We start from the raw sequence: 24,404 nt of genomic DNA, 5'->3' as shown, positions 1-24,404 counted from the left end.
TGGGGCTGCTTCATTGTCAGAGCGAGAAGGATTCCGCAGGGCTGCGGTGACAGTGCCCAGCAGGAGTGCCCGCGCTGGGAAAGCCCTGTTATCCCTCCCACGTCTCCACTCTACTGCTGGGCAGTCATTGCCAGTGTCTGGAAACCCAGGCCAGCCCCGGAGGCCGGCCTCCCCAGCTATGGCTGCGCCATTCCACAGAGAGCTCGGTTCAAAGACCCATATGAAGCCAGCAGGCAAGGGGTCATCTCAGGGTCAAGCAGAAGCCCAGGGAGCAGGGAGAGGATTTTGTTTTGTTTTTATGTTTACTTATTTAGTTAGTTTTAGAGGCAAGGGAAGTGATGGGGTGTGTGGGGTGGTGGGGGGGTCATATGAATAAGGAAGAGAAAGAAAACCCCTCTGGACTTATCTGGATTCCAGAGAAAATTCCCTAAGTGAGAAGCAAATATTTTCCTAGCTGTTGTGCCCTTGCAGCAGGCTCTGAGCCGTGGGGAAAGGTCCGGTTCCACAGAAGCTGCTGGGATCCCATGACCCAGTGTCTGAGGCCTCCACGTGTCCCCATCCCTCCCTGCAGTGTCCCCTGGCCTCTGTCCTCCGATCCTGGCACCCCTTGGGGAGCCTTTGCCGTTCTGAGGGACCAGAGAAGGGCGCCTTCTGGATGGGGAGCCGGACGTCCCCAACAGCGCAGGCCTGCCGGGATGCACACAGATTCAGCCCTGAGTTTAGATGCAGGAAGTGAGTTTGGGGAGCTTGCCGGATTCACATGACTAGGTAGGCTCAGCCGTGATGTGAACCGAGGTCCATCAGACCCCACAGCCAGTGTCTGTTTTTCTGACTGTATCCTCCCACCCCAGCATTCCCTTCCGTCCTCTGGGCATGCCCTTCCTCTCTGCCTCCTCCCTTCTTCCTCGAAGGCTGGGGACCTGTTCGCCATTCTAGAAAGAACTGAGGGCTTTGGGATGGGGCAAGCCCAGGTTCCACATGGCCTGTCCATGGCTGGCTGTTGGGGGCACCTCTGGGAAGCCACTTCCTGCCCTTGGTTCCCAGGGTCAACTCTGCAGCTGGGCTACTGAGGTCCGGACCTTGCAGGACTGCTCTCGGGTTCCTGGATTAAAAACGAGGGTAGCCTGCTGCTGTGGCTGGTGTGCACCATCTCTGCGGCTGACTGGGAAGGCAGCCTGAAAACTAGCAGCTCGGACCATCCGGCACAAACGCAGTGTGGGAGGGTGGTGCCGCCGCCATGCTTCTGTGAGGGGTGGCCCCTGGGGGAGGGAGAGAGGCTGTGGGCGCTAGGTGAAGGGAAAGCTTAGGGGGCAGGGAGGCAAAGGGATTGGAAAGATTTGGAACCAAGAGAAAAAGGCAGACAAAGAAACTTTCAATCAAACTCAAAATCCCCACTGGCCACCCAATGGTGCTTTTGTGCAGTGACATGAAAGGGTCTGGGGGCTTCGGGAAGGGCCCGTTGGGGAGGGCGTGACTGGCCTTGAGTAATGAGCCTGGCCCCTCGGCCCTCTGTCTCTCCTGACAGGCCTCCATGTCCTGAGCTGCAGGAACAATCCCCTGATTATCCCTGTGGTACATGACCTCAGCCAGCCCTTCTACCATAGCCGGGCGGTCCGTGTGAGCTTCAGTTCACCCCTGGTCGCCATCTCGGGGGTGGCCCTCCGCTCCTTCGACAACTTTGACCCCGTCACCCTGAGCAGCTGCCAGAGAGGGGAGACCTACAGCTCTGCTGAGCAGAGGTAAGGGACCCTGGGTCGGAATGCCCTGGGCCATTTGCTAGCCAGAAGCAGATGGAGGAATTCTGGAACCGCGTAGACATGCGTGTGGCTGTGAAAAGTCTGTGTGTTTCTCCCTGCTCCAACCTCTGGCCTCTGGCCGGCTCTGCCTTTGGGCCTGGGAGGCCCACACGTGTCTCTGGATTCCAGGGGTGAGGGAGGGAAACAGGAATGTGCGCTGGTGGAAACATTCCCTCACCTGGCTCGCGGTCCCAGTGCTGACAATGGCTTGCTCGCGTGGTAGACATCGCTTCCCCTCTCTGGGTCTCAGCATCCACATTTGGACAAAGAGAAGAGAGGTTGATTGGCTGTCCTGCAGCTCAGGAATACTGGGATATTTATTTAGGGGATGGAGGGAGCCTGTATTTTCTGTGTCTCCGTTCACCGTATTCCAGCGTTGAGGAAATCTCCCCATCTTCCCCAAACCGAGCTCCTAAGATCCCCTCTGCAGTCTCGGGGTCTCTGGTCGTGGGGCAACATTACCCCCACCCATGCCTCTGACTTGGTGTCTGCTAGTGCCCCTCGTCTGAGCTGAGAGAGCGTGGTATTTCCTGGAAAGAATAAGAGTTTGGGTGATACTCTTATATGGGTCTGAACGTGTCCCTTCTTGCGTGTGTGTCCGTGACAACTTTTCTGAGTCTTGCTTTCCCATTTTTGGATAAACGGACGACAGTCTCTACCCCACCACTGGGTCATGGGGGTTCCAGGGTGTGCCACAGAGCAAGGATCTCTCGCGGCACTGTGCCAAGCTGCTGTATTAATATGGGATATTTACGGCCACTTTCTGATCTGACAGGGGTGCTTCTCTGCCTAGAATGCTGCACGAAGCACTTAAAGCTGGAAGAAGCTCTGGAGAGCATCTAGGACATCCAGAGTGTCCACACTCCCGCATTGCCTGCTAGAATTCCAGGGCCCCCAAGGGAGAAAGAAGGGCTGGTCCCTGCTCTCACAGCACCTCTCACAATTGTCTAATGAGATCCAGAAGGAGAAAGAGAGATTGAGGCATGGGGGGGTGGGGGCCGTGCTCTCCGTGGGTTCCCCCGAAAGTGAGGCCCTCTGAAAGGCAATCCCCCCTCTGCCCTGTGTACCTGGGAGCAAGGAGAGGAAAGGATTGGGAGGTGGGGCGGGGGGTGGGGGGACGACACTGGCTTTCCCACGCCCCTGCCACCTCAGGGGACACAAAAGGTGGTTGCAAAACCCGCATTGTTTTGCACCCACTGTCTCTAGCTTCTGTTGTGCAAAGTCTGTTGCAATCTTGCGGAGGCAAAAGAGCTCCTTAAATATCACTCACTGTTACATTTCACACTAAAAGGGCTTTTCCATCTCTGGCTCTCCAGACTATAAAAATAAGTCAATTCTCAGAACCCAGGGAAACCGTGTTGATGGGCAGTGTAAATCCATTAGACCTTTTCTGCAGTGCTTTCTTTCCCCGTCCTTAAGCAGCCACCAGGACCACGGGCGAGCTGACGGAGGCCAGCACTGGCTTCTTTGAATTCTTTTTTTTTTTTTTCTTTTTTCCTTCTTTTTTTTTTTTTTCATTTTATTTATTTTTTCAGCGTAACAGTATTCATTCTTTTTGCACAACACCCAGTGCTCCATGCAAAACGTGCCCTCCCCATTACCCACCACCTGTTCCCCCAACCTCCCACCCCTGAACCTTCAAAACCCTCAGGTTGCCCCAACCTCCCACCCCTGACCCTTCAAAACCCTCAGGTTGTTTTTCAGAGTCCATAGTCTCTTATGGTTCGCCTCCCCTCCCCAATGTCCATAGCCCGCTCCCCCTCTCCCAATCCCACCTCCCCCCAGCAAGCGACGACGTGGATGGAACTAGAGCGTATCATGCTTAGTGAAATAAGTCAATCGGAGAAAGACAACTATCATATGATCTCCCTGATATGAGGACATGGAGAAGCAACATGGGGGGGTAGGGGGATAGGAGAAGAATAAATGAAACAAGATGGGATTGGGAGGAAGACAAACCATAAATGACTCTTAATCTCATTGAGCTTCTTTGAATTCTTAATTAGCAGTTCCTGTGCCCAGAGTAAACAGTTAGAAGTGTCTCAGCTCAGAAACAAATCAACTGTTGAGCAGCTGTTGGGTTCTCTGACTGGCGGGAGATGAGCACCAGGTGGGGACAACGGGTCTCACTGGTTATATGACTATGAGCCCGTCAGTCCGCCTCTCTGGGCCTCAGTTTCCCCATCCATGGGATGAGGGCCGAGGATGGGATGTTCCAGTTCTGACATTCCGCGCTTCCCACGAGCCGGGAGGGAGAAGAAGGAGGGGGAGGACACCGACAGGCTCTTCATTACCTCATACCATTATTTTATTTCATTATCACACCTGTCCTGTGAGGTGTGGACAAGAGACAGTGAGTCAAGGCCATCCGGGCAGTAGGAGGCAAAATCTTGCTTTGTCTGCCCCTGAAAGCCACGAGGTGCTCATCAGAGTCAAGCACGTCCAGGAGAGAAGGGGACTCGTCCTGGCTGCTCACGTGTGGGCATTTAGTGAGAGGAGCAGCAGGAGGTGAGGGGCCCGCGGCCCTGCTGGCCTCCGTGGCTCGGCCCTGAGCAGACCTGGCTGAGATGGGTAGAGCCCCTGGTGCCACCGCTGCGGGGGCGGGGGGATGCTCCAGAGGACAGGAGCTGGGGAAGGAGGCAGCTGCTCCTGGAGAGCTGGAGAGGCACTCACCCAAACAGTCGGGACCGCGCAAATGTGCAAGTGCATTAAAACAAACAAACCAGGAGGCAAGAAAAGAAAAATAAGCAACAACTGTAAAAAGCCACGGGATGTTTTTCTTCATTCTCAAAACATCAAGGTAAATAGCACCACTTTTTATAGCCCGCGTTTCAGCTGGCTCTGGTAGAAACAGCCCACTTGACTCTCAGCTGGTTCCCGGGTCCTGAGAGGGGCCCGCCTCACCTCCCCAGCCTCCGGCCCTAGGGCCCCTCACGTCCCCACGGATCCTCTTTCTGGCCGCCTCTGGCCCTTCCCCGCCGTCTCCACCCACTCTGCCTCCTTTCCCACCCTTTTCCCCTTCCCGCATTCATTCTCTTCTCCGGAGAGTAGCGTATGCCTAGCGGGCTGCCTTGAGAGGAGCATCCCTAGAGCAAAATCAATCCAGGCCGTGGGTTCTGACCTAGATTCAAGGGTCTCCAGTCCCCCGGCAGCACTTGTGCTGAATCCGGAGGCCCACGAAAACAGGATCGGGTTTCAAGGGAGAGGTCCAGTCCTGGTGGAGTTCCAGCCAAATCCCAGCACCACACCTAGGGGAAGAGGGAACGGTGGGGGGCTTAGCCACGGTGGCAGGAAGTTAAGAGGCTAAATCAGTGAGGAAAGCAGCAGTCGTGGATTGAGGCTCCAATGTGTGTGTCTCACACACACACACACACACACACACACACACACACACACAGTCCTATGGTTCTAAACAGAGATTAACCAGCTTATTATAAAATTCAGTGGGCCATGTGCTTACACAATCAGTAAACTCCCATCCTCTCTCCCTTCTCTTCCCTCCCTCCCTCTTTCTATCCCTCTGTTCTTCCTTCCTTCCTACCTTCCTTCCTACCTTCCTCCAACCCCCTTTTTTGTTTGCATTCTTTCTCCCTTTGCCGCAAAGGGTACTCCTTCGTCCCGCTTCCCATGCCAGACCACCCTGAGAAGGACAGTTCGGCCAGGGAGCTAACTGTGAGAACGGCAGCTCTAGGAGGAAATACATTCTTCAGTCCTTCCAGCCCGTATGGACTTAGACTGGGTGGCGTAGGGGTGAGGATTGGTCCCTACAGGAGCCCACCAAGGAATATCCAACCCATCAGATAACCATATAGGAAAATCACGCGTGAGATTCGGAGCCCAGGAAGAAGCTTCTCGTGGCCAGAGACCACAGGCTTCCCTAAGTTATCCAGCCCATGAGAGGATCAGCCCCTCTCAGAACACCTGTTGAGAGTTGCTGGTCTGGGGGATATGCCTCGTAGATGGACCTGAGGTGCCCAAGCCTGTGTCTCTTCAAAGAGACCGGTTGCTCCTGATTCTTCTCCAAGATGTTGTTCAACTTCTGCTCCCATCAGAGGTCCCCTCGAGTTCTTCTGCTTCCATATCCTTGTCAATAATCAGGATTATCAAAAGTTATTCTCGCTCTCCCCAAGAGCTCAGAGATTTTATGTCTCTGTTGTTTTGTCTTCGTAAAACTGTGGTCCCTGAAAGCTGGGAGGCCTCCAACAGGTTCCCTGGTTCTGCATTCTCATCTGAGGTCCAAGCAAGGGACGTGAGCTCCCCCAAGCCACCCAGCTGCTCAGCAGCAGAAGCGGCATTGGAATTCACTTCTCAGGCCTCCCGGGGCAAAGCACATTCCTCTTCATCAGAAGTTTTAAGACCGCTGTCGCATAGGCCAGAAAAGACCACAAGTAACTGTGTCTGGCCCTCTCTCCTTTAATTAGTTGCCAACATTTAGCTACCAGGAGTGCTCGTAGTAAAGACATGGGTAGGTCTGGAGACACGACAGGGTCGGTGCTGTGGGCTCCCTGGGCCAGGAGTGACCTGCTGCTGCTCTGCCGGCCTCTCCCTCCCTCCGGCACCCCAAGAGCTGCTCACTACCTTCCCGACCCTGCAGACCTTGACTTTGCCTCATCACCATTGGGCCAGCGCCTCCCTGGCCTCTGGGATTCCAGGGTGTGAGACCCTTTCAGGATCCCCTCCAGCAGCCGTTGCATTCCTGGGCAGAGAACCAGGAGTCCTATCTTGATCATACTTTCTCTGTCTCACTTCCCAGGGACACTGCGGCCCTCCTGCCAGGAGCATGGACATGCTATCTTCTCTGCTGTCTCCATCTGAGCAGCCCAAAGTGACTTATAAACCACCTTCTGTTACTTACTGCCCCCCACCCCGCCCCATAGTGTAGTTGCAGCAAAGCAGCAGAATATGGGAGCTAAGCCGAGACTCAAGGGACACAACCAGGAGTAGGACCCTGACCAGCCCTTTACCGCTGGTCTTCTGTATTCTGCCTGAGCAATACCCACCCATTCTGCTGTCTGACTGGAGACCAGTGCCCTGGGCAGTGGGGGGATTGGCTATTCAATCTCTTAAGGATATGCCTCTATGTAGAACTTGAGTCTATAAGGAAATAAATATATATATTTATATACACATGTATATATAAATATATTTGTGTATATATGTATGTGTGTATATGTATGTGTGTATATATGTATATATGTACATATATACATATGTGTGTGTGTGTGTGTGTGTATATATATATATGAGACTCAGTGAACTTAGCTACCTGTCCAAAGGCACTCTGTATGGACAGAAACCAGTAAGGTCTGCCTGTCTATCCTCTAAGCCCCTGCTCTTCTCTTTGCTTTCCCATGAAGTTGGAAGGGTGGTGTGAACACACTGTATGTATATATATATATATATACACATACATACATACACACACATACATATATATGGAAAAAAGACAATTTCTAAATATCTGATTATCTTTGTGTGGGGGGAGGGTGTCCCCATCTTTGCCCAGGTGTGAGAATTTCATTGATAAAAGCTCCTAAGTCCCCTCCCCCATCCCTCAGATCAGCCAGCTTCCTCCCTCTGAGAAGTGTCTTCTTTTTTTCCCTTCTTTTGTTATTTTTTATTGCTCATCACTGGTATTAAATCCTTCTCCTTTTTTTTTTTTTTTTAATGAAGCCAGAGGCTTTTCTTTTGTTCCTTGTTTTTGTGTTTCAGCAATGACAGGGCTGTGTCAGGGAGGTATTTGGGAGGGGCACGTGGGGGTAATGTTTATCATTTTTGGACAGTGTGTTCACACCACCCTTCCAACTTCATGGGAAAGCAAAGAGAAGAGCAGGGGCTTAGAGGACAGACAGGCAGACCTTACTGGTTTCTGTCCACACAGAGTGCCTTTGGACAGGTAGCTAAGCTCACTGAGTCTCATATTCCCTCTTCTCGAAAATGGGAGTAATTGTACTGCCTCAAGGAGTTATGGTGAGGATGCAAGTCAGGTGATGCGGATAAAACACAGTGGCTGATACCTGGTACACATGACCTTCCTTCCCCCTATCCTCCCTATTTTCAAGCCTGTAAGCCAGGCACACACAGATGGGCTGGAAAAGCAGCGATGCCCCAGTCCCCACAGTATGTTCTGGAAGACACTAGCCCAGAAATCTCCTATCGGAAAAGGTTATCAGAATTTGGAAAATCATAGCCCCTTTTAGAAATCCACAATGGGTATCAGAATATTGAAGGTTCTGAGAAGTCCTGCAATTGTGTGTGTGTTGGGGGGGTAGCTGATTTATTAATCCAGTACTACCAATTCTTTTGACTGTGAAAACCTTTGGTCAGATCATTCATGTGACCAGGAGATATTTTCCTTCTACAGCCCAGAGAGTCAGAGTAGAGAAACCACCTTCTCTTGTAGCATCATGATTGCCAAAGTATTTCTCACCCATGGGCCCTTGGATTGTACAAATGTGCTGAGTTCCATTCTGTCCAGGACCTTCGTGTGTGCTCTTTACCCTGCTGGGGATTCCCTCTGCTCTAAACCTTTGCATGGTGTATCCCTTCATTTCATACAGGTCTTAGTTCAGATGCCCCTTCCTTGTGGAGGCTTCCTTCCGTGACCCATCTGCACTTGGTGTCTTTCCCCCAACCTCCAACAGTCATCCTCAATGATTTCACCTTTAGTGTCCTCTCTGTGCACACGACAATCTGAAACGGGCTTCATTATAGCTTTTCTGGGATGCATGTCCTTTCTTCTCAAATTTGCAGGTGGCAGGCATCTTCTATATAGCCCCATTGTCTAGAACAGTATAGCAAGGTCCCTCTTCAAGGTCTGTTGAACTGGTGAATGAGTGGCTGACATGCTATCCCATTGACACTCCTGAGAGATGAATTGGCTTATTGCTTCCATTTTGCAGATGGGAAGACTGAGTCTCAGCATATGATGTAACTTTCCAAGGTCAAACAACCCATAAATGGCATTGCTGGGGTAGGGCTTGGGTTTGCCCAGTTGCTAAGCCCTGTGCCCTTTCCATTTCAACAAATCCATTTTTGTTTCCAGTCTATTCTTTTTCTTAGGAAGAACATTAACGTGCAGAGAAATGGGTGGGGGGACAGGCACATGCTGCTTTTTTCTTCATGGCCCCCAGAGCCCAGGGCAGGGCGGAGCCCCCCAGTCATCATCCCAGGAGTGTAGAGCAAGCATGGCCACACTGGAAGGCATAGGTCAGAAGACTGGCTTGGGAGCTGGTAGCTTGCGGAGTAAATCTATTTAAATTGGAACCATGTGGCTCTTGCCCCCAGCGCTTACACACCCGTAAACAGATGCATTGTGTGGTGTCAGAGCCCTTGCTCTGAGTCCACAGAAATGCTCCTGGAGGCTTCCCCAGGGCACTGGGGCGCATTTCGGGGGAGGCTGTCAGGGGCAGGAAGGAGGACAGAGAAACCCAGCATCTCCGCAGGTGTCACTTTATCCTTCTCTGCTTCTGAAAGGGGGCATGTGGAGAGGCAAAGCCCACATCGGTGTGGGACCAAGACCTAAATCAGATGCTCCCCTCTTCTGAGTTTTTTTTAAAAAGGGCCATTTGTGTTGTTTGGAGGCTTTTAGCTCCATGCCACTCCAACTGTGACTCTCAGCAGGCTCCTGAGCCAAGGAGAGAGCTTGGAGATGAGTGACCATCTTCCTGTAAAGCCCCTAGCAGGGTCTCCTGAAATGGGCACCACGAAAACAAATGGGGATTTTCTTCTGCAGCTGGTTTGCCCAGCGATGGCTTGCTGTCCCCTAGCTCTGTGTGCATACCGTGTGGCAGGCGTTGGGGTAGACAGAATCAGAGAGGCAAAGGTTAACGAAAACTGCCCCCAGCACACTCTCACTCTTCCCAGTCAGTGTCTCAACCTCCTCAAAGTGCTTTAAGTGCAAAGCGCTGCTGCCCCACACTGCCACCATTTAGGAAACCCTGACTGGAGGCCAAGCTGCTTTATTGCAATCAGAGGACACGGAGATGAAACAGACATTATCTCTCTACCCTCAGGGAAGTTCTAGTCCAGGTGTGGGGCAAGGTTAACAACAAGGACTTTGGAGTCACACATCTGGGTGGGAGCTTAAACAGGTAACTTGATCTCTCTGGTCCCTGATTTTTCCAACTATAAAATGAGTAACACTTAGCTCATAGGGGTGTTGTGAGGACTGAATGAGCTCATGTACATAAGCGATCGGTGAACAGTCACTAATGTTACTGAGTGTCTGTCTAACAGGAACAGGAGGGGAAGGATCATCTAGCTCAGGGATTTTAGATTTCCATTTCCTTAAGGATTAGCACACATTCTGACACATGGTGGGCACCCAGACCCTGTGCTTTCAGTGCATGAAGTGTGAGGCCATTTAGAGAAAGGAGGGCAGGAGGCCTGACAGGGAGCCCCCCGCCCCCCCAACCGAGGACATGGGGAAGCTTCCTGTAGACATTTAGAGTGGGTAGCATTCAAATTGGCAGGAAGGTTAGAACTGCAGCTACAGCAAGAAGCAAGGCTTGATCTCTGTACGACCTTACTAACAGTTCATACATCGCTTTACCATTTATAAAAGAGTTCTACCTTCGGCACGTCCGTTGAGTCTCACGACCCTACGGTTTGGCCCAATTTGAGCGTTCTCTGAAGCTCAGAGAGGGGAGTACCTTGCCCAACGTCACCCAGTTTCTACGTACTAGAGCACAGACTTGTTTACACTATGAGTGACTGCCTGTTGAGTGTTTTTGTGGGCTGGGAATCGTGCTCTGTGCTCGTCCTACCCTATCTCTGTTTTAATGCTCACCGCACCCCTCCGAAGTGAGTACTGTCACCAAATACAAAGAGGCTGGCGTTCAGCTCAGTGCTGGACGCATCAGCTTTGACCTTCCCGCCGGCGTGTGGTGGACATGAAAGCCCCCACTTACCCTCTTGGTGCTTCCCCCCCACCAGCTGTGTGCACTTCGCATGTGAGGCTGCCGACTGCCCCGAGCTGGCCGTGGAGAACGCGTCTCTCAACTGCTCCAATAGTGACCGCTACCACGGCGCCCGCTGCACTGTGAGCTGCAGGACGGGCTACGTGCTCCAGATACAGCGGGACGACGAGCTCATCAAGAGCCAGGTGTGTGCAGGTGCTGGGCTCAGAGCCCCTCTCCAGCCCACAGGGTGGGGGGATGGCTGGCCTGAAGTGGAGCTTTTCACAGAGTGCCGCCACCCAGCAAAGACACAATAAATACGTGTTGACGGAATGCATCCACCCATGAACATGGAATTTCCAACACCACAGTTTCCGTGTGGAGTCGTGTCCCACACAGCACGTGTCCGTCTTTGTTGGGGGTTGCAAATGTGGAAAGGCCCATGCGGAGCCCTCGGGAAGGAAACCCACACAGGCTGAGCTCCGCTGCAGTGGAAGGAGCCACTTGAGAAAGAGGGGAGCCCTCTGTCAATGAGGTGCTCACTCATTCACTGTCGTCACAAAACAGATTGCAAAGCATCTGTTCGCTAGGAACCAGCTGCCGTGGTAGGTGCTAGAGCAAAAAACAAATGTCACTGAGATAAACCCACGTCCTCCTCCCAAGGAGGACCGTTGCCGGGAGCGGGCAGGGAGTGAGTCATGACGGCGCCGTGTGATGAACGCCGGCTGAGGCAGGTGCCGGGTGTGGTGGAAGCCCGGGGGGGACTCACCCTGGAAGTGACTCGGAGACGGAGAACCAGGCGGATGGATGGGCCCAGGGGTGTGCCCTGAGGAGGGGCAAGAAACGTGGGCTGGGGGCACAGGCAGAAATGGCATGGGAAGGCCTGTGGCTGAATAAGAGGATGCCCTAGACAGATCTTTTCCCTCCCCTGAACTCACCCAAGCAGTGAGGCTGGAGGGGCAGGCAGGGTCTTCCGGTCAAGGCCCTGTTCGTTTGCCCAGGAGGTTTGAGGTTGATCTTTAGGGTCACGGGGAGCTTTTGAAGACAGTGATGTGGTCGGATCGTGGTAGATCAAGGTCCTTCTGGCTGTCCACTTGGGTATGGTGTGGCGTCTGGCTATGAGACCAGCCACGGGAAGAGCCATCGCAAGTCATAGGAGTTGCTCATGGGCAAGGGCAGTGTCCACCATGAGGGGCATGGTGGAGCGCTGCTGCAGCCGGACGCTGCTGTGGGGTCTCAGAGTGGGCATCGGGGCAATGAATCCCGGAGATCTGAGGGTTCCAGAGCTTTGCCACTGGATGCAGCCTTTCCTGGGGCCCTGCCAGCAGGCTTCCCCTTCCTGCTGCGGACACACAGGGACGCTCCTGTGGTATGGAGCTTCTGGGCTGAAACAGAGTCCCTGTCGAGGCAGCCCCAGGGCCCCCCATTGCTTGTCTTAGACACCCACTTCCTTGTGTCGGACATGGCAGGTTTGAACTCCTGTGGAAACAATTAGGCTGTTTTGGCACAGAGGGACCTCTGCTGCCTTTGATGTGTGCTTAAGAGGGGAAAAATGTCCTTTACTTTTAAAATCCCGGATCAACATTTGGCATCCCCAGTCCCCTGGGATCTGGCGGCTTCCTCCTTGAACAGCAAGCTGCGGGCTGCCCATGGCAGTCCCTCCCTTGGCTCTGAAGCCCGGCCTCACCCTTCCACCCAAGCGCCCCTGCCATCTTCTCATTCGGATCCAATCCCTGTCGACCCTCTTCGCTTTTCCCAGGCTTGTCCCATCCTCACGTCTACCTCTTTCAATATCTCAGAGCAGGGAGAGGCTCTTAGAGCAATTCAGTGCCAATGCGAGAGCTCAAGGAAAGGAAAGGGACTTTTCTGTGGCCTCTAGCACAGAGGACAAACATCCGGGCCTCCCATGTCCCAGGGCACTGCCCGCTCGATGCCAAACACTGAAGCGGCTCCCTGTTGCCTCCTGCAGAGCCAGGAAAAGGAATGATGATCAAGAGCCAGTGAACAGATGTTGTGCCATTTTTCATGGGCCAGTTTATGAAAGAAGACATCAGGCCCCAGGAGTCTGAGTCCCGAGATTCTCATCAGCACGAGGGGAAGGCTGATCGGGGAGGCTCTGCAGGGGGCGGTTCGGAGTGCGGCTGTTAGGTTCTGTTCCCACGTACCCTCTTTACAGCCGTGTCACTTGGAGCTAACCAGTGTCTCTGCACCTCAGTGTCTGCATCTGAAGAATGGGAACCGAGACCCCTAATTCATTAAAAGCCAGTTACAGTTCAGCATGGGTTTCCGGGAGCCAGGAGGAGACTCCCGAGTTGTCACGTGGGGTAGAAGAAGTGTCCCCCACATCTGCCGTGCCATCTACTTATTGTCCCCATCTCTGCCTTCCAGGTGGGACCCAGCGTCACGGTGACCTGCAGCGAGGGCAAGTGGAACAAACAGGTGGCTTGCGAGCCAGTGGACTGCGGCGTCCCGGACCAGCACCACGTCCACGCCGCGTCCTTCTCCTGCCTTCAAGGCACCACCTTTGGCAACAAATGCTCCTTCCAGTGCCGTCACCCTGCGCAGCTGAAAGGTACAGAGGAGGGCCCTTCGGCTTGGTTGGCCCGGCTTCCTCTGTGGGACACCCGGAGGCTGCTCCCAGGCACTCCCCCAGGTCTCCGACACCGGGGTTGGGCGGGCTTTTATCTGCCCTTCTGGTTTCCCGCCACCAACAGAGGGAACCATGTGCCTTGTTTTGCTGTGCAGCCAAGGAGAAAGCAGTGTGTGGCTAATACAGCAGTGAATTCTCCTCCAGGGTCCTTGCAAGTCTTACAGAAGAGAGAAGGGAAGGAATGAAGGGAGGGAGGGAGGAATAAAAAGATTAGAAGAAAGAAGATTTGGAACCGAGTGACTGGCTCACTGCATAGGATTAGGGCCCAGTAAGCCTAAGAGACGTGTCTTATTATTACTGCCCTGTTCCCAGTGGAGGACACTAAGCCTCAGAGAGGTTTAAGAACTTGCCCAGGGCCACACTCTCCACAGTGGGATCCACATGGGGGCCCAGGTGTGTCTGTCACTAAAGCCACTTCTCCTCTATAGAAGGAAAGAGGAAGTGGGCAGGAAGCCCTTGCTGGAGATATCCTGGGCAAGGCCCCAAGGTGTTGGAGTGAGTGAGGGAGAGTAAGACATACTGGAGAAGAGGCTAGCCTGGCTGACCGAGGATGTCAGGACCAGAAAGGTTCTCAGAGCTCGTGTCGAATAACTGATTATTTGGAAATATGGGAAAACAAAGGTCCAGTGAGAGAGGAAGGAAGGAACATGGAGAGAATCACAGAGCAAGTTAGTGGTATTTCCAGAAAGAATGTTCTTGGCTTCCAGTCCAAACACTAGGGTTTGACATGACATGATATGATCTGCAAGTTACAATGGTTCTACTTAACAAGTTTTTGGTGGTGTAGAAAGTGGTGTGTCTTCAGTAGAAACCCGACTCTGAATTCTGGACTGCTGATATGTGGTCCATCACAGCCTCGGGGTGCTGGGCGGTGACCCCTAATAGTGGATACCCACCCAGCCATTCTGTCTGCCACTTACAGTAGAGTAGTCCCTAAATCACATGACATATTCCCCTCTTGATTATAACATAGGCTTTGAGTGAGACAATTTTGCCCCACTTTGTAGGCTAATGTAACTGTTCTGAGCATGTTTAAGGTAAGCTGGGCTGAGCTAGGATGTTCAGTAGGTTAGGCATACAAATGCATTTTTGACTTACAATATTTTCAACTTATGATGGGTTTATTGGGAGGCCACCCCATTATATGTCGAGGAAGATCTGTGTACCCTTTTCTCGAGGTGCCCTCTCCTTTCCTTGTTTTATCAGAGGGACTATCGTCCCTTTATCAGACAACCCAGATCATATCTCCCTCAAGCAGGGGTCCTTCAGATGGGTCTAACCACCAAGCAGAGGTCCCGCCGTCACTCTACTGTGTGGGAATAGTGGACTTCATTGGGTGTGGGGGCAGAGGGGAGGTCTATGAAGTCTCTTGAACTTAGATATAATATTATGTATTCATGAGTTTCAGGCATTTTGATGATTAGAGAGAGTCAGTAGTTTTCCCAGATTTTCAGGGAGAGACAGAACTCCCAATGATTATTGGACATGAGTTCCTGGAAGGCAGTGGCTACATCTAATCCATTTTCCCATTGCTGTCAGCAAGCCCAGAATCTGCACTTAATAAGACTCAATAAAGTGTTTTGACTGGATGGCTGGATAAATTGATAAAAGTCATACCACAGGAAATGTTTCTTTTGAGAGATGAAGGAAAGACCAAGTTATCTCCTTAAACCACCCCAAAAGAAAAACAGGAAGCACTCATGGGATGCAACCTTTAAGTCCCCTCATTTTTAACCCAGTATGACTTGAATACAGAAGATACAGACGTGGGGCGCCTGGGTGGCTCAGTGGGTTAAGCCACTGCCTTCGGCTCAGGTCATGATCTCAGGGTCCTGGGATCGAGTCCCGCATCGGGCTCTCTGCTCAGCAGGGAGCCTGCTTCTCTCTCTGCCTGCCTCTCTGTCTACTTGTGATCTCTCTCTGTCAAATAAATAAATAAATAAAAATCTTAAAAAAAAAAAAAAAGAAGATACAGACCTCTTAGGTGAGGTACTGTAAAGACGCGGGCTGGGGAGAGGTGAAGAGATAGTGGAGACTGTTTTCCACCTTTCAGGCTTTCTGAGTCCTTCCGTTGGCCCAGATGTGGGGTGTGTTCATGACTCCAGACCAAGTAATCACACTTCTCTTCTCAAGTAGAGACCTCTGGGAAAGAGCAGTGTGTAAATTAGCATCGACTATCACAGCCCCCATTGTGGCAAAGGTGATTCTTAAAAAAAAAAAAATTATTTATTTTGGAGAGAGAGAGCACATGCTTGTGCTCATAAGCTGGGAGAAGGGGTATAGGGAAAGGGAGAGAGAAAATCTCAAGCAGACTCCACATTGAGTGCAGAGCCAGACACAGGGCTTGAACTCACCACCCTGAGACCATGACCAGAACTGAAATCAACGGTTGGACACTTAACTGACTGAGCCACCCAAGTGCCCTGTTAATAATGATTCTTAATCAAAGTGATTCAGCCCCTTCTGCTGTTGCTTCTCTGCTGACTATGGTGGAAGGGGGGTGACCCCGTTTTGGAGACGAGGCCCCAGGGGGATCATCATTTTGATAGCTGTTGATCCCAACTTTGTTCTTCCCTTGAGAATGCAGAGAAGCCTCATTCCAGTGGCCACGCTGACCCACTGGGACCCACTGGCATTTGGTGCACCCTCGTTGTCAGCATCATCCAGTGCTCAGTCCGAGATCCGACACTTCTCCTCGGGTCTGCAGGCAGTGAGGACTGGGTGAAGGCCCCGCCAGTGCTCTCTTCAGCTTGTTAATGCCTCCCTTTTCAACCCAGGGGTAAAGAGGTGAACAGTACAACTCTTTTCCTCCATTTATTGTTTGCTTCCCTTTGCTCCCTTCATTTCACTTTTCCTGGCAGCATAATTGAAGCAAAAGAGCCCTGTTTTAGAACCCAACGGACTGGGATTCCACTCCTGGCTCTGCCCCAGCTGTTGAGGTTCAAAGAGCTGGTTCATGGCTCTGAGCTTCAGTACTCTCATCTGTAAAATGGGTGGAGAAGGGCCCATTTTGACGGGTCAAGGTTGAGGCCCAAGGGAGAAGGTATGTGTAAGATTCCAGAGCCAGAAAAAGTGCTTAGTGAATACTGACCTTCCCCACGGGGCGCCCTTGTGAGCTGTGCTGCGGCCTCTCTCCCAGCCCTCACCTCCGTCTCATGGAGCCCTTAGTCCTGGGGGCTGTGGAGACACATTCCCTCCTTGGCACTCTGCCCAGGACCCAGAGGCTAAGTGTTGGCAGCCAGGCAGCCAGCACCCAGGACAGGCAGTTACGTGTTGCCCCAGGGAACTGGTAGAATGTGGGTAACCTCCCAAAATGACTCCCCCTTCTATTTCTGGTGAATTTTTCTTGAATATCCCTTCTTTCACTTAAATTCTGAGCCCTCTTCAAGCTGTATGTAAAATATCCTGCAAACTCACCACCTCAGAGTCCCTTCTGCCGGGACCCTTTACCTAGGGAGCGCTACCCGCATAGACAGAAGCTACAAAAACAGACGGAAGATACGTTCTCGAGTTCAACAACAACAGCAACAACAACAACACTTCAAAATCATAAATGTTTAATTAAAAGGCTGAATATGCCACATTACTTACATCACTCGTCAACCTCAACTCAACTGTGTCGGGTGCACGTGAATGTGGAGTGGGACTAGGAGCCAGCGTGCCTTGGAGCACTGGGCTGGCTCATCTGGAAGAGCAGGGGGCTCTCAGTCTTGAGGTTGTGAGTTCGAGCCCTGTGGTGGGTGCAGAGATTACTCAAATAAATAAGTAATCTTAAAAAAGAAAATGTAAAGTAAGCACATCTCCCTCCTCCAAAGATCTTTTGAAAAGGCCCACTGTGTGCTTCGGGCTCTTGTTGCCTTTTCTGTCTGCTTTGCCCCTCCAACCTCAGATGAAAACTCAGCCTCTCCACTTGTTTCCAGAGGATACCCAACACCAGTGGGCATTTCCTGGTTTCTCAGACTTTCCCAAAGACAGGAATGTGAGCTGGGGGGACACAGAGAGTGGCCATATCCCACTGTGCCCTGTGGTGAACCTTTGTGCCTGCCCTCAGCGCCTTTCCTCACCCAGCACTTCTCCCTGCAGAACCTGTTATGACTTTCGTCTCTGAGGAAAGAACATCGGTTCTTTCTCAGAAGCAGAGAGCCAGGCCCTGAAGGTCCCTGAGGCATCTTCCCCACAAAAACAGGGTCATCTCCCAACCCCAACAGAAATTCTCATACAACTCCTAAGAGACTGCTGCTTTCTCCATCTGTCACCCTAGTCTTTGGGATGGTGAGGGTCCAGGATGGTCTAGGATGTCACTGGATCCCAAACACTGCCCAGTGCTGATGACAGACCACTTCTCAGACTATGCCAGGGGACCTGAGGGTCACAGTAGAGAGGGGACTTGTCCATTATGAGGCCGCTTTTTGATGTGAGCAGTGCTGAGATGTCATCTCTTAAGTAATTCTTCCTGTCTCTCTCACTCCCGCTCCAATCTTGAGTGGTTGCTCACGTTTCGCGAATCAAATCTGTTCTTACTTGCTATCTCAGAAGACCTTTAACCTTTCCTAAAGCCTGTCCCTGAACCCAGAACTCCATCAAAGTCTGGAACATCAGAGTTGGGAGGAGCCCAGGGTCATCAAGATGAATCATTTAATTTCGGGATGGGGAAACTGAGGCCTGAGAGAGGAAGACATTTACAAAAGGATACATAGGAATTACCGTTAGCACTGGGGCAAGGGTGCTGACTCTAGAAACAGTACCCTGTAGCTAGGCATGCCATTACCGCCAGTCTGGTGAAATCACATATTTGTGTCTCCCATGTGCATCCCCAAGCCTCTTCTTCGTGACAGGTGGCCAGCGTCGCAGGCACCTTTGCTTGGGAAGGTTTCCATCACTTATCCCTGTCTGTGACTGTATCTGACAACAGCCACTTTCCCTTGAGCCTAAAGTGGAATGACAAATTGGGCCCCTTGGTAAAGAAATTTAGAAGTGATGGGCACCATTCTGGACAGTGGGGAGGGGGCGGAGGTTCTGAAATCTTACTGTATGACCAGTTCTTGATTTCGAGATACTCCACTCATCCAAATTCTCCTGATCCCATGAGACATTCTCTGGCTCCCTTGTGGCATCAAGAGAGCACTTAGGAGTCAGGCAGACCTGGAGGAAGCCCCGACTCTAGATCGAGCGACTCATGTTCCCTCCTAGAGACTCAGTTTTCTCACCTACAAAATGGGGTTAATGACAAATTGGGTTATTAGGAGCATCAAGATGACCCTGCCTCCTGGGCTGGATTATAAACAGCTATTGGTAGCCTTCCTTTCAGACACTTAGGGGGAGAACTGGACGATTAAATAATCAAAATATAACCCGATTCACCTCAGCTAGAGCTGGGAGAATCCAGTTCAGCTAAGCAAACGACATACTTTCTGGGACTGCTAAGCCCAGCTCGGATTTTCTCTTTGACTCTTTGGAGTCCCGGGAGCCTAGCAGTGTGCTTTCAGGACTAAAATCGGCAGAGGCTTTGCTGGTTTCTCCTGATGACTCCATCTCTTCTGTCTCGGCTTTCCCCTCTGAGTGCTGGGTGAAGGTCCAGTTGGCTCTTGTTGGGAAAACAACCATCCTAAGATCCTCCATGGCCTCATTTCCTGCCTCACCTAGCCCAGGACCTTGTACACAAGGACCTCTTTTCATGTCCTCTCTTTCTTCCTCTTCCTCTTCTGTAACTTCTGTTAAGGTCTATTTCCCATGAAGAGCAATGAAACTGAATCTCCTCCCAGTTCTAGCGGTACTAGCCTTTGGCTGATGTAGCCTCCCGAGGGCTTGCGTGTCCACTTCCAGTCCCTCTGGCTGCATCTGTGTTTTCCCAAAACAATACAGCGGCCAATATTCGTTCACATCGTAAGATGTTAGAGCTGCAAGAACTCAAAGACCACTTCGGCTTCGCGCCAGAGAAATTAGGTGACTTGTTCAAGGTCACATGTAGATCCGTAATAGTTCATGCATTTTACAAATGGGTATTAAGGACCTACAGTGTGCTTGGCACTAGGCTAGGTTCTGGCATGAAAAGAATGAACTTAGTGCATTCCCTGCCTTAGGATGCAGGCACCGTGTACGCGGTATTAACAGAACCAGCCGTTAGGTCTCCTGGCGTTTCTCTCCTTCTAATCTGCCCTTGGTTAATTTCGATCTTAAAGGCACTCCAAAGAGATTTGGTCTTCTGGGTAATCTTTTGAATAAAATAATAAAAATAGCCACATCTCTTTGACAGCACATTTACAATTATGTTAATGCCCGTTAGAGACCGGAATTTCTTGAGGCACATTCGTAGACAGGCTGAGCACGATTTATTTTCTTGACTTTAAAAGATGAACAGATGAAGGTTCAGGGTCGCGTAACCTTTTGGGACCCCGTCTGTGACATCAGCACTGTTAGCCCCAACCAGAAACCCCGGGCTCAGAAATGTCTGCACCTGTTGTCCGGAGTCATGTTCCCCCAGAAATGCAGGTAGGGAATGAGGTAGGGAAGCTTGGACGTGACAGAAGCATCCAGAGTCTCTTTGAGAGCCAGGTCCTGCTGTAGGCAAGCAGAGCTCAGTCCCTTTGAGGAGCGATGGGAGACAGGGTAGAATCTTCCTCAGAACTAATGCCACTCCTGCAGCACTGAAGCCCCAGCACCAGGAGCTGTCCCTGTGGGACCACAGCAAACGGCCTCTGGCATAGGGTTGCAGGTACGGTGACCATCCTTCGGGGAAGAGAGGTCAGTGCCAAGGGGATGAGGGCAGGACATGGATAGCGTGTGTCATACCTGGCTTTCTTCAAAGCCACATGGTGAGTGTAGAGTGGTGGCTGCAGCTGGGTCATGGAAATACTGATTCTCTGCAGCGAGACGTCTGCATCTCCGGGATTTTGTTCCTCGGTGGGGTGAGGGCATGTCCATGGTCCTGAACCGCCAGACGCTCCTTTAGCGTGGTTCTTCTTTGGACTGTGGTACACAGCCAGCTCCTACATACCCTCTCCCAGAATTGACATTCTTGGCTTGTGTTTCTTCTCTTGATGAACATTTCATGATTTTTCTGTTCTCCTGCCACGGGAGGACCATGACTTGCACTCCACAACGTATAATTTGCGTAGCTGATGGGGTGTGCTTTCAAGAGTCCTAACACTTTTTCCACTGATCTTTTATCCCAATTTCTTGGGGAATTCAGAGAGGGTATGCACCCTGTATGTTTCATAACTTCTTTCCCTCCTCCCTCCCTTAGTTTCTCCCATAGCTTTGGCTATGCCTACACACCCCAAAACACTACCGCAATCACAAAAGCAATGCAAAAAGCCATTTGAAGCCTCTCTGCTTCTATGGAACCCAAATGATTATCCTCCATTTGACGTAGAAATCTCTGTAGTTTGCAGCACCACTGTTTATCAGCACGGAATCCTCTGCGGGGTTCACAGACACTAGGTTGGCTCATGTTCACCAGATGGATCACAGTGACGCAGGAGGAGGAAGCAGACAATGAATGGGGTTGGGGGAGCAAGGAGCCTACAGGGACGGGCACAACACTCCCTGCTTCATCTTCGTCCTGCTGTCTTTGTCTCCGGAGACCCTACTGCCTTCTAGCACACCCAACGATGTATGTCTTTGTGCAGTTTCTTGGGTTCCTCCCTAGCACACTAGAATCGAAGCTCCAAGAGGGCAAGGTCTGGGGGTTTTCTGTTTGTTTTGTTCACCGCTATGTCCCAACATACAAAAGAGCCGCTGGCACATAGCCGGCATGCCTAGATGCTTTTTGGATGATAGTTCATCGTTTTACTAACGACGAGGACTTGGTCAGGTCACTTGGCTCTCCGAGTCTCTGCTCCCAAACACGCATCATCCAGCTACAAGCCCGCTGTGAGACTTACTCAGATGACGTCCCCACAGCACTCAGGACGCAGCTCATGTCAGCTTCGCCCCTACCCCTGCACCCTTCCACCCCTCCGTCCTTCCTGTCCCCCAGCCTCCCACATGCATCCAGCCCTGCTTGTCAACACCGTTCAGTCATAACCACGGAGAGGAGCATTGGGTTGAGAAACACGGGCTTCAAGTCCATCTCTGATTGTCTTGGGCCGGGGGTGGGTGGGGGGGAGTTGGGGCAGGCTGCGCATCGATAATATATGACCTGGCAATGAAAACCATGCCTCCTGGTTTGCTTTCCTTTGCACCGTCCCCGATCAGGCCAGCTTCCCGGGGGGCAATCAGCACGTCTGCCACAGCTGGCACGGGCTGCGGGGGAGCGCTGCGCTCTCAGCTGCTCTGGCACAGCTCGACTGAACACCGGGCCTGCAAAAAACTATCAAGCCTCCAGATACCACGGTGCCGTCGCTTCCAGGCACAAGGGGGGCTGGGAGCAATATAGGGGCGTGGGGACCGGGGAGGAGCAGCTGGCAGCTCCAGGTCGCACGGCCCCCTGCTGTCAGAACTCAGAGTCGATTCTGATGGGCGCCTGCTTCGTCAGTTACTAGAGGTGTATGTGCTTTCCCCTCTGGGCTAGGACCCCCACCTGGCAGAGACAGGAGGATGGATGGAAGGAGCATGAAGTTCTCTTTCCTACGCAGTAGAAGAGGTTCTAGATCAGGAGTCGGGATCCTGGAATTTTAGCTTACTGCCCATGTGGGGTGAGTTACTCCCCGAGCTGGATCTTCTCTATGTCACAGTGCCCTCCATCTCCCGGAGGCTGTTGTGATCTGAAGGGGCTGGAATTCCAAGAGCAAGACCCTCTGGTTTTTCCAGTTCAATGAAGCCCAGGCAGCCCGTAAGTTAGCTTGGCTCTCCCCTCTGCCCCATCTGCTAACCCTGCCCGCCTGTGTCCTCCAGGCAACAACAGTCTCCTGACCTGTATGGAGGACGGCCTGTGGTCCTTCCCGGAGGCCCTGTGTGAGCTCATGTGCCTAGCTCCGCCCCCGGTGCCCAATGCCGACCTCCAGACAGCCCGGTGCCGAGAGAACAAGCACAAGGTGGGCTCTTTCTGCAAGTACAAGTGCAAACCTGGATATCACGTGCCTGGCTCCTCTCGGAAGTCAAAGAAGTAAGTTGGGCTGGAAAACACTCTCACAGGTTCTGGCGGTCAGGAGAGCCAGGTCTGGATGCCTGATTATAAGGAAGCACTATTTCCTTGTCTTTTTCTTTCTTTCTTTCTTTCTTTTTTTTTTTTTCTGGAGGCAGTACCCACTGTTCATCGCATGCTGCCCTGTAAGAGTCTATAGGGACATTGTTAGTAACTGCCTACTGGCTGTGTGACCTCAGGCAAGCGACTTTACTTCTCTGGGCCTCTACTTTTCAGCAATAAGGTGGGGATGATGATACCAGTTACTGTATAGTATTATTGTAAAGAACAAATGATGGTGTGTCTATAAAGTGTTTGCGAAGTGCCTGGCACATAGTAATTGTTCTATAAATGGTAGGTATGATTATCATCATTGTAGTAGCTGCCATCAGAACACTCTAGAAGGAAGGGAGAGGACAAGAGCTTGCAGGAGTTGAGTTTATTTCTGTCCACATGGAACTGAGAGAATGTCTGAAACTCTTGCTTGCCCCAAGTCAATGAATTTTCTTTAATCTCTATGCATGGCCCTTACCAACAGATAGGGCGGGCAGGGGATCAGGAGTGGGAAAGAGAAATGAGAGGCCAGCTGGCTCAAGAAAACCTTGGGTGTTTGCACAGGGCTTGAGTCTAGCCACCTAATCCTTAAGACATCTCTTCTTTGATCTCTTCTTTGAAGACGGGCCTTCAAGACTCAGTGTACCCAAGATGGCAGCTGGCAGGAGGGCGCTTGCGTTCCTGTGACCTGTGACCCACCTCCGCCAAAATTCCATGGGCTCTACCAGTGCACCAATGGCTTCCAGTTCAACAGCGAGTGTCGAATCAAGTGTGAAGACAGCGATGCTGCCCAGGTAAGACTCCTTGAACTTGAGGTCGGTGCTTGGGCCCTCTCCTGTCTGCTTATTGAAGAATATCCTTCAGGAGACTCTCTGCAGATATGACAGCCAGTTGCACCAGTGCAGAAGCTAAGAAACTGGGTTCTGATACTCTTCTTTGGGAATCTTCCTGAGCTTTGTTTTCCTCCCTAAAACGCTATTTTGATTCAGAGATTCTTAGCTTTGCGAAACGGTTAGTGTTAGAACCCTTATGGAGGAAAGTGTGTATGGAATCCCATGGTATGAAACGACCACAGTTGAGTTACAGTGATAGGAGTGGCCGGGGTGGTTTAGCCCACTTCCCACCACCATCAGCTGCGGTTGTCCCCAGAGTATTTAAAAATGCAAGGTCACCATGTCCTCAAGACATCGGTTGTCTCTGCCAGCATGAAGAGAAGGGGAACCACATTGTGATTAGAAGGATAGAGTCTGGAGAACAGTAGGAAAGTACAGGAGACCAGAAGGAGATAGCAGGGTTTGGATCTTATCTCCACCCCCTGGCATCTGAGAGGAAGTCTGGCACTCCCACCCATTCCTGCTGAAGGAATCCATGACTAAAGTTCTCTTAGTCCTTCTAAGACAGGTAGGGAATCTAGAATGGAAAAGGGAAATGAAAAATCCACCAGCGATAAACCAGCCACTTGGGGTTGATAGGCTGAGCCCTGTATTTCAGGGGTATGCAAGGTCCTTCATCCAGGCGGGGCTGGGGTTCAGCTGTGTGGGACCCAGGGATGGCTTCACCTGCAGCCGGGCCTCAACCATCTTTATTAGCCCTGCCAAGGCCAGGCTCTACCAAACCGCCACCCTTAAGCCCCCTCCACCTGCTCCTCACATGCAAACAATGGTCAAGTTCTACTCATTGTGCCTCCAGGATGTCTCCCAGAGCTGTTCTCATCTGTTCCTGGTACTGCCACACTAACTCAGGTCACCGTCATCTCTTGCCTGAGCTGTGTACAGTTTTCCGATCACCTCCCTGCTCTTGCTTGGGTGGCTTAGTCGGTTAAGCATCCAGTGGACTCTCTGCGTTTCAGCCGGAGCCATGTGTTCAGAGCACACATCTTACCACAATTCCCCTGCTTAAAGCCTCTCATGAACCAATGGGGACAAAATCCCAACTCCTTG

At 51.6% G+C, this 24,404-nt stretch overlaps 1 protein-coding gene across 1 annotated transcript in view; it reads left to right on the top strand.

The window, feature by feature from the left end:
- Positions 1-24,404, top strand: part of PAPPA (pappalysin 1) — a 239,657-nt gene that overhangs the window by 169,637 nt on the left and 45,616 nt on the right. Inside the window, exons 13-17 of the mRNA XM_046023823.1 lie at positions 1,526-1,739; positions 10,734-10,902; positions 13,085-13,268; positions 22,182-22,392; positions 23,087-23,258. Of these exons, the coding sequence (XP_045879779.1) occupies positions 1,526-1,739; positions 10,734-10,902; positions 13,085-13,268; positions 22,182-22,392; positions 23,087-23,258 (950 nt within the window). The remainder of the gene's footprint in view (positions 1-1,525; positions 1,740-10,733; positions 10,903-13,084; positions 13,269-22,181; positions 22,393-23,086; positions 23,259-24,404) is intronic.

This window comes from Meles meles, chromosome 11, assembly GCF_922984935.1.
Source record: "Meles meles chromosome 11, mMelMel3.1 paternal haplotype, whole genome shotgun sequence".
Lineage (NCBI taxonomy): Eukaryota > Metazoa > Chordata > Mammalia > Carnivora > Mustelidae > Meles > Meles meles.
Note: the sequence above shows the minus strand (reverse complement) of the source record. Positions and strands in the feature narration are given on the sequence as shown.